At 44.7% G+C, this 9,703-nt stretch overlaps 1 protein-coding gene across 1 annotated transcript; it reads left to right on the forward strand.

Annotated features, from left to right (window-relative positions):
* The first annotated feature begins 5,403 nt into the window (after nucleotides 1–5,403).
* LOC112890691 (probable plastid-lipid-associated protein 4, chloroplastic) lies at nucleotides 5,404–6,580 on the forward strand. The gene is made up of 3 exons (XM_025957539.1): nucleotides 5,404–5,840; nucleotides 6,021–6,119; nucleotides 6,223–6,580. Exons 1-3 carry the CDS (start codon nucleotides 5,718–5,720, stop codon nucleotides 6,265–6,267), a joined length of 267 nt encoding a protein of 88 aa, XP_025813324.1. The 5' UTR covers nucleotides 5,404–5,717; the 3' UTR covers nucleotides 6,268–6,580.
* Nucleotides 6,581–9,703: the final 3,123 nt, after the last annotated feature.

Consider the following 9,703-nt stretch of genomic DNA (forward strand, 5'->3'; position numbering starts at 1 on the left):
GGTACAACAATTCGATTGTTGAATGATAGAACTTCTTGATGATTAGTGTGAAAACACTTATATTTGGCTTTTCCCTGAGACAATTTTAACTTGATAATTTTGATACCTTCATCATGTAATTGCGACATGATGATTCTATCTTGAAGAGTAGATTCGATAGACAATAGATTTAGACTACCTTGAGGGATGATCTCTAGATTGAGTTTTCTCATTTGATTGCAGAGAGTGTTATTGATAGTGTCTATGGATAAGCAATGACAATGTGCCTTGCGGCTAAGTGCATCCGCAACCACATTGGTCTTGCCAGGATGGTAGTGTACCTCAAGATCGTAGTCTTTGATCTGTTCTAACCAACGCCTTTGCCTCATATTTAGGTCAGCTTGAGTGAAGATATATTTGAGGCTCTTATGGTCAGTGTAAATATTACACTTGGCGCCCATAAGATGATGTCTCCAGATCTTGAGAGCATGAATAACGGCTGCCAATTCAAGATCATGGGTTGGGTAATTTTGCTCGTGATTTCGGTGTGCTCGGGATGCATAAGCAATGACCCGGTTTTTTTGCATAAGAACACAACCAAGGCTAGTTCTAGAAGCATCGCACTAGACATCAAAAGGCTGGGTATTATCTGGCTGAGCTAGCACTGGAGCTGTTGTTAGAAGTTTTCTCAAGGTGTGGAATGCTTCATCACACCTGTCATCCCAACGGAACTTAACCTCTTTCTTAAGTAGCTCAGTCATGGGTTTAGCTATCTTGGAGAAGTCTGGAATGAATCGGCGATAGTATCCCACCAATCCAAGGAAACTTCGGATTTGATGGACTGAAGTCGGAGGCTTCCAATCCATAACCTCCTGGACATTGGTTGGATCAACCGATAAGCCTTCAATGGAGATAGTATGTCCTAAAAATTTCACACTATCCAGCCAGAATTCACATTTTGAGAATTTGGCGTAAAGGTGATGATCATGTAGTCGTTGAAGAATGACACGTATATGATTGGCATGGTCTTCTTTAGTCTTGGAATATATCAAGATATCATCGATGAAGACCAAGATGAATTTATCAAGTTCCGGCATAAAGACTGAATTCATGAGATACATAAAGTATGCCGGTGCATTAGTAAGCCCAAAGGACATAACTAGATATTCATATAATCCATATCTGGTCGAGAAAGCTGTTTTGGGAATGTCACATGGCTTGATTTTAATCTGGTGATAACCAGAGCGTAAGTCAATCTTGGAAAAGACTTTAGCTCCAGCTAGTTGATCGAATAAGATATCAATGCGGGGAAGATGATACTTATTTTGGATAGTGACTGCATTGAGTGGACGATAGTCAACACATAGCCTTAGGCTATTGTCCTTCTTTTTTACAAAGAGAGCAGGACAACCCCAAGGTGAAGCACTCGGGCGTATGAAACATTTGTCAAGAAGATCTTGGAGTTGGATTTTTAACTCAGCCAACTCGTTTGGAGGCATGCGATACGGCCTCTTTGATAGAGGAGCGGTGCCAGGTTGAAGTTCGATAATGAACTCGATGTCTCTGTCTGGTGGCATTCCAGGCAAGTCATCTGGAAAGACATCGGGGTACTCACAGACTACAGGAATATCTTTTACTTTGATGTCTGTGATGGCATAAGTACAAGAGTGCAGATACTCCTGCTGAGGCAGATAGAGGGTAGTGGCTCCTTGATGTGGTGAATTAATCTCAATAACTCGGGAAGAGATGTCTAGTAGTACTCTATGTTTTGTCATCCAATTTGTCCCAAGTATGACATCAATACCCTCTAGGTTTAACAGTACCAAGTCAATTTTGATTAATTTACTGCCTAACTGGATTGGCACACTTTTAACCATTTGGTTGGAAGTGATCTTTCCTCCGGGGGTAGAAATCATATATGACCCCTGGGTAGGGCAAAGATCAAGTCCTATTCGGGTACCACAGTTGTTACTAATAAAACTATGAGTTGCTCCTGAATCAAATAATGTAACAACTGGTTTATGGTGAATAGAGAATATACCCGACATGACGGGGGCTCCATCCGGAAGTTCTGCAAGGGTGGTGAAGTTAACTTGCCCTTGCCGGACTTGTATCGTCGGCCTCTTGCCCTTGTTCTGATTACCCTGATTGAAATTCTGCCCTTGATTAGGTTTCCTGGGCCGCGGACAATCTCTGATAAGATGATCTGCACTCCCGCAATTGAAACAGCGATAAGTGCTGCTTCTTTGTTGGACTTGTTGAACATTTGGCCGTGGGCCAGATTGTTGTGGTTGTTGTGGAGGTCCGGGTGGTCTATACCCTCCTTGTTGTTGAGGCGGCCTGAAAACCAGTCTGCCAAATGGAGCATTCCACTGTGGCGCTCTAGGCGGTGCAGTCTGAACGAATTGATACCACGAAGGTTGAACGCCCGCGGGTCTAGTGGAAATCCTTCGCTTCTTTTCGGCACGGTGTGCTGTGATGCAATCCTCCTGAGTCAGGGCCATGTTAACCAGCTCGCTAAAGGTATTTGCCTTTATAAGGTTCAGACGTTCCTTGAGCTTAGTGCTCAAGCCCCGACGGAAACGGTCCTGCTTCTTGGTGTCACTATCCGCGTGATAGCCTGCATACTGACACAGGTGATTAAAAGCCTGTGCATATTCTAGTACGGTGCGGGTGCCTTGGGTAAGTGCCAAGAACTCATTCAGTTTTCGCTCCATTAGTCCTTCAGGTATATGGTGTGCTCGGAAAGCATTCCAAAATTCTTCCAAGGAGATAACATGACCATCAGCTTGCATGGCACAATAGTTATCCCACCAGATACGGGCAGCTCCACGTAGTTGTTGGGCAACGAAGTGAGCCTTGCTAGAGTCCGCACATGGAATCGTAAGAAGAGCAAACTTGGATTCAATGGTGCGAAGCCAAGCATCGGCATCAAGGGGCTCCTCCACATTACTGAACAGTGGGGGCTGGGTACTGAAGAAATCCTAGTAGTTTGCCACCTGAGGTTCATCACGACCTCCTCGTGATTGCTGACGCTGTTGGTTCTGCTGTGCTTGTACCAGCAGATTGAGAAGTTCGGTTTGTTGAGCCATAACCTCGGCTAGATTTGGAGGTGGCGGTGACGGTTGTTGAGAACCGCTGGCCTGATCTGCCCGGAAGCCTTCCGGGGTTCCGGGCGTGGCTCCAACCATCTGAAACTAAGGAGATATCCATTATTAACCACATAGCCTTACTCCCAATTTCAGAAGATTCACCACTCAGATATGTAGTTCACATATTCCATTCAACCAACTCATTTCAGAGATAAAGATATAGAACAAGATGATGAAATACAAGGCTTATATTACATCGCAGATTCTGGCTGTCCTTAACATCGTACATTAAAAGGATCCACACATAGGCCATTTATATTACAACAAATGGCACAAGGTCTAAGTAAGCTATTTACTACCTAAGTCATTACACTTTACACGAGTTACATCTAGAGAGTCGACGATTTGAACAAACTAAAAATCGTCGAAATTGCCTACAGAAGACTGGCTGCCAGAAGAAGAGTAATCTGGCTGAGGATTGGGCTCCGGATCTCCATGCTCGGAGTCGAGATCTGAGACTCTCTCAATTTCTTCCGGATCTTCTTCTCCACCTTCAGGTACTGGGGGTGCAGCGGGAGGTACCGGTTGCTGCTGCAGTTCTTCAATGTGAGCTAGGGCATTGTCAGCCTCAAGGATCAGATCGTGGATTTGTTCCTGGAGGAACTTAATGATTGAATTGCACTGAGTGATAATAGCATCACTCTCGTTGATCTGATCTTCTCGATGAAGGATGGTTTCATCCCGTGCTACGATGATTTCATCCTTCTGAGTCACCAAGGCTTGAAGTTCCACTATCTGAGTGACTTGACGGTCAGCATTCCGATAGTGACCTTGAGCCACACCAGTCAACTGACCCATGCTACGAAGCAGCAAAATCTGATAATGGTGCTGAACGTTCATGAACCTGGTGATACTACGGATCGTTTCTTCAGCCAGATCTCCCAACAAATGACCAATATGGTCTATTCGAAAGTTCCATTCCGGATCACTAGAGTCTATAGCAGGGAACAGACCAATGGGATACCCGGCAACCTCCATTGGATGCTGGTTGCAGAATATATTAGTAGCCTCCAGAGCAGCAGTCTCGATGGTATCAACAAGACGATACCCCACCACATCAACTTCTACGGGATGCCACTGGGAGCAGAAAGAATGTTGAGGAATCGTCATGCTAACTCGGCATTGAGGAACACCTTCTTCTCGATACTCCACTCCATCGTATTGGGGAGGCTCGGTGTAATGGAACAGACTTAATGATTCCCGTAGAAGACGAGAAAAACCTTCCCAATGCAAGGCATTAGTGTGAAGATGCCCCGCATGATCCCAAGAGACATTCGAAGGAGCAGCCATCTGCGACAAGAATGCAAATGGTAAGATATATTTACCCTGCTGAGAACTCACAAGGTAAATGGAACGAGACAATCGATTCTGATAACAGCAAAGGCTGGAAATTAGATGGGTACTTAAGGTACTCAACTAAGAGATTCTATTGAACCCATACTAGGATTGAACAACATATTACCTATCCTTAGAAAAACAACAAATTTAAGCACTCATTTTGTTGGTTAATGTATTATGCATGCACGTACTATTCGACCTCACAACCAAAATAATTGCCGAATATTTCCGGACTTACGTGGTTAGTTTCAGTGGCATAATACATACGTCTCTCACTAATAACTAGTCGATAAGTCCTATCCGTCCTGATTTCATGATCGTGGTTAGTGTACCTGCAGAAAATCATAATGTATATCCAATGAACCTTTCATGCCAGCATGTCATGAAAGCGTCCCAAATCATTACTGTTCACTATAGAAACAGCATCTATAACATTACCGCCGTACAGACAACGTTAACATACGTTATCAAAACAACGTATTCACGGGGGTACCGCAAAATGCGGGGGTATGAACAGCTATCACCATACCCTGCACCGAACCACATACTCCCAATATAATCAACCCAAGTTGATATCTTGGCAGCATCTCAAGTAGGCCACTGCTTGAGAAACAGCGTTCAGTTCGCATCACCGACGGGAAGGCTAACTCCCTAGTTAGCTGAGGATCCTTACCTTCTTACCTCATCATCGAAGATGTCGTTACAGAATGTAAAGTTGGGTTATGCATAAATTTAAGTTTTGATAGAAAAGTAATGCTGGGAGTTAGAGTTATATATATGGCTCCGACTGCGATGCAATCCGCTCTCCCGTGCAATCGTGCAAGCAGCAGATCGGCGCCGTCCATTTTGCATCGAACGATAGCAGCATTTTAGCAGTTAAGCCCCTCCGCCAGGCGCAGCAACGTTTCAAAGAAGCCCTGTGTCCTCGTCTTCGTTCTAAAAAACTTCGCGTCTTCCTTGAAACAGGGGAGAAACAGGGGAAGTTCGATGCGGCTAGGGCAGCTGGCTTCCGCCATCGCCGCCGACGGGAGGCGCTCCCGCGCGTCCTCCGCGTGAGCCCAAGCATCCTCCGCCTCCAACAGGAGGCCGACCCCCTCCAACGGCGCGGTGTCATGGCGCGGCAGGGCAGCCTGGCGGGGCGTACGTGCTGGGCGAGCGGCAAGGCGGGCCGACTGGTCTGTGCTGGGCGAGCGGCGCACATGGGGAGCGGAGCTCTGGGTGTGCGAGGCGGGCGAGTGGAGCTCCGGCATGCGCCCAAACAGCAGGTGGAGGGCGGGCATGTTGTCCTTCTCCTTCCTGCCGCCGTTCCTCATGGGGAAATGGGAGAACGATGCCAAGAAAGCGGAGAAGCTCAAGGAGGCGGTGAACCAGGTGAAGGAGCCGCTCAAGTCCGATAAAGTTCAATTTGTTCGCAGTACGCAGTTCAATTTCCTTTACCATGATAAAGTTCGTTCCGATCAGTAGCTATCTTCCTTTGCAGCCTCCTGACAAATTGTTGCTGAACTATTTTTTCGTACTGGGATGTCACATTCTGCTCACCTGCTAATGCAGAGGCCCAAGTTCCGGAGGCCATTTGGGAAGATTTATCAAGCAATCAATGCCGACACTTTAAGAGCGCAAAACATGGAAACATGGCTCTACTTTAATCAGGTTATTCCACTGAAACTAGCTCCAGCCTTCCTTCACTTTCAGAAGCTCATATTTGACATCCGTTATTCCTTTCTTTATGTGTCTTGGACTGTTCTCATTGCAGGATTCTTGCAGTATGGGTGCTTCACTGAATCTGTTGAGCTGTTGAATCAGATGAGAGATGACACTTGATCTGTTTGCTCTGGCTGCTTCAGCAGGATGGATTTTAGCCTTGGGAGGCAACTGCATTCACTTCGTGTGATTCGTGGACAGATTCAAGCTGTTGTCGTCTCCAATTCTCTCATCTCTGTGTATGCAAAGTGTGCCAATCTGTATGGTGGATTCAGAGGTGTATGCATTGCTTAGGGAAGAGGCATGCCTAGGGAAGATGTTGCTGAGCAAATAAATTGTGGTGTGTCTGTGTGTTTGTAAATAAATTGTGACACAAATATGTCAATATGGAAGAACAAATGTTCAATGTATTATAGACAATGTATTGATTTTTTAGTAACAAGGTAATCTAAGTAACATGTCTATTTTTTTGAGTAACAAGGAAATTCTGTATGGTGGAACCAGAAACATTGATGCTATTTATGGTGAACCAGAAAGAAGCACACATAAAGACGATATAATTTTTTGTACAGGGAGAGGATCATTGCAGCTGATATAAACATTGTAGCTGATGTAAACAAAAGCTTCTTGCTAAAATTCTAAACATGTACAGACAGAGGATCTGAGACTCGTTGCAACTCATATAAGCAAAAGCTTCGTGCCAAAATTCTAAACAAAAGCTTCTTGCTAAAATATGTAATGTGGAGACATCCCTCATGTCAGCTGAACATTCAGTCTGCTCCTTTCTTAGGACATTTACGTCTATCATGCCCAACTTCTTTGCATGTTGTACATTTGCGTCGAGCTTGCCCAACTCTCTTCCTTTTGTCTGCATGTCCTAATATTCTCTTGCACTTTCCCTTTGAGAGAATATCACTAGGTGGGTGGACTTGCACTTCATCTGGAATGCGCATCCCAATAAAATTTTCTTGTTCCTCTTGTCTAGTGTGAGATGTAGGCTGAAACAACAAGGACAGAGATTCCAGATTTTGTATCAAAAGGTCCATGCCTTCTTCTGAAGTCTTGGCCATTTGAAAAATATCTTCAAATTTATTGTAGGCGCTTGACATCTTCCTTCTCAAAGAGTCATCCCCGGAGAGTGTTGTCTTCTCCACTAATAAATTTCCTTCATGGTCATATGCATTATCTCTGAAATTAGACAATAATATATGTCAGTTCTACAAAAGTATGATATGATGGCAATAACATTATATGTACATGAGATTACCTTTTACAATTTCGCGTCCACCTTTTCATGACGTAGTGCATAGGCAGTTCATTAATTCTTGCAGCTCTTAACATACGTATGATATGACGGCAAGGTATTCCTGTCGACTCAAAAAGCATGCATGAGCACTTGTATATGAGATCTGGAGTGAAGCAAATCAACTCTCTAACTTTATTAGAGTCGTCAGTCATTGTAACAATTTTTCTATCCACCATTTCACTTGTGCTTTGGATATCACACTGCTCCCTTGCAGCTAGCACCTCTTTTTGAAATATTTTAAAAACCTCATGTGTGAAAACTAGACCACAATGTTTCTCGATTTCCCATGTAGTAAATAGAGTAGGGGTCGTATGCAGGGTCGTGGTATCATCTGTCAATTCTTCCTGCCGTTGGCATTTCAAGGCCGTGTCAAACCGTAGCCAAAACTCAATAAGTGCAAGTTTATGGCCTATGAAACGGTTGAAAAATGAATTTGCACTCTCTGACCTTGATGTTGTTCGAAGAATACCTCCAAGCCAAACTTCTCTAAAATATGCCGGTATCCATGACTCCCGGATGTGATATCTTCTCGCCAACCATTCGTTGTTCTCCAAATGAAAATCTGTTATTATAGCTTGCCATCTACTCTCAAACTCTTGTATTGTTTCTGAACCCCATACACATGAGTTCACCCTTTTCCAAAAATCATCGTCCTCTAATAGATGAGGACCAATTTTCTCAGGAAATTTTTTCATTATGTGCCACATGCACAACCTATGGATGGTGTTTGGAAGAACACGAGCAATAGCAGCTCTCATACTAGCATCTTCATCGGTTACAATAAGCCTAGGATACTTCCCTCCCATAGCTCTTAGAAAGGTCTCAAATAACCAAACATAGCTTTCAATTTTCTCATCAGCTAAAAAAGCAGCACCAAAGAAAATAGAATGCATATGATGATTGACTCCAGTGAAAGGTGCAAATTTCATGTCATATTGGTTTGTGCTGTAAGTAGAATCAAACGATAACACATCACCAAAGTGGACATAGTTCTTCCTACTTGTTGTATCAACCCAAAACACTCGAACCAGTCGATCATCTTTCACTTCATACTCAAAGAAAAAACCAGGGTCCAATTCCTTCAACCGACCTAAGTTGTCAATAAACATCTAAGCATCTGCATCTTTGATTTTGTTCCTGAAATCACTATAGTAGTTTTGTAGATCCTTTTTCATGCATCCCACATACTCAAAACCCCCTGCACCCACATGAAGTAGTTTGTATGCCTGTGATGTTCCTATGCTTGCTTTGTGGCAATTGAAGAGTGTTGTTTTTGCCTTCTGATTTACATAGCGGTTGGATTGAAGCAAATGACGTTTGCTAGGTGTCACAAGCTCATGGTTGTGTCCCTCATACAATGAGGTTATTTTGTACTTGCCTTCACTAGTGCGCATAACATAAATATAGGCTTCACATCCACATCTAGTCTCTCTAGTTTGACGCTTATTCTTGACGTCCATATCATTGGATTTTTTTGATTTGTATCCTGCCCTTGCACATAAGTACCGCTTCCATTTAACCACCCCATTGTCATCTATTTGTTGTTGTCCGATACGAACGGAAAAGCCCATGTCATGTGCATAATCCTTGTAAGCTTTCTCTGCAGATTCGATACCATCAAATGACATCCCTAACTGAAAATATACATAATGTTAGTATTTAATCATAACTGAAAATCCTTAACTGAAAATTTAAATAAAAAAGACCCACCTTAACTACACTATTTTTCTTCCTTGGTGTCCTAACTTCATCCATGGGGGGAGGGAGGAGGGAGACAGCAGATGGCCCATCGGATGGAGGCAGGAGGGCTGCAGGAGGGCCATCAGGGGGAGGCAGGAAGGCTGCCACTGCCGCTGCCGCTGGTGGGCCATCGTGGGGAGGCAGGAAGGCTGCCGCTGGAGGGCCATCGTGGGGAGGCTGCAAGGCTGCCACTGTCGCTGCCGCAGGAGGGCCATTGGGGGGAGAGACGTCGTTGGGGTTCTGCATAGGGCGCGAGGGAGGGCCAGGGAGGAACAGCTGCAGCGGATTCCGTGGTCGCGCCGCCGGTTCCCTGCCCGCGTCCGGGGCCGTGCGAGCGCCAGAGTGAGGTGAGGAGTGGCGTGCTTCCGTTCGCGTGGGGGAAGAGGAGCGGCAGCGAGGACTTCGTTTAGGGCGCAAGGGAGGGCCAGGGAGTCAGGGACGGCGGCAATCTGCTTCCGATGTTTTGGTTTGCCGCCAATACACTGGA

This window comes from Panicum hallii, chromosome 4, assembly GCF_002211085.1.
Source record: "Panicum hallii strain FIL2 chromosome 4, PHallii_v3.1, whole genome shotgun sequence".
NCBI lineage: Eukaryota > Viridiplantae > Streptophyta > Magnoliopsida > Poales > Poaceae > Panicum > Panicum hallii.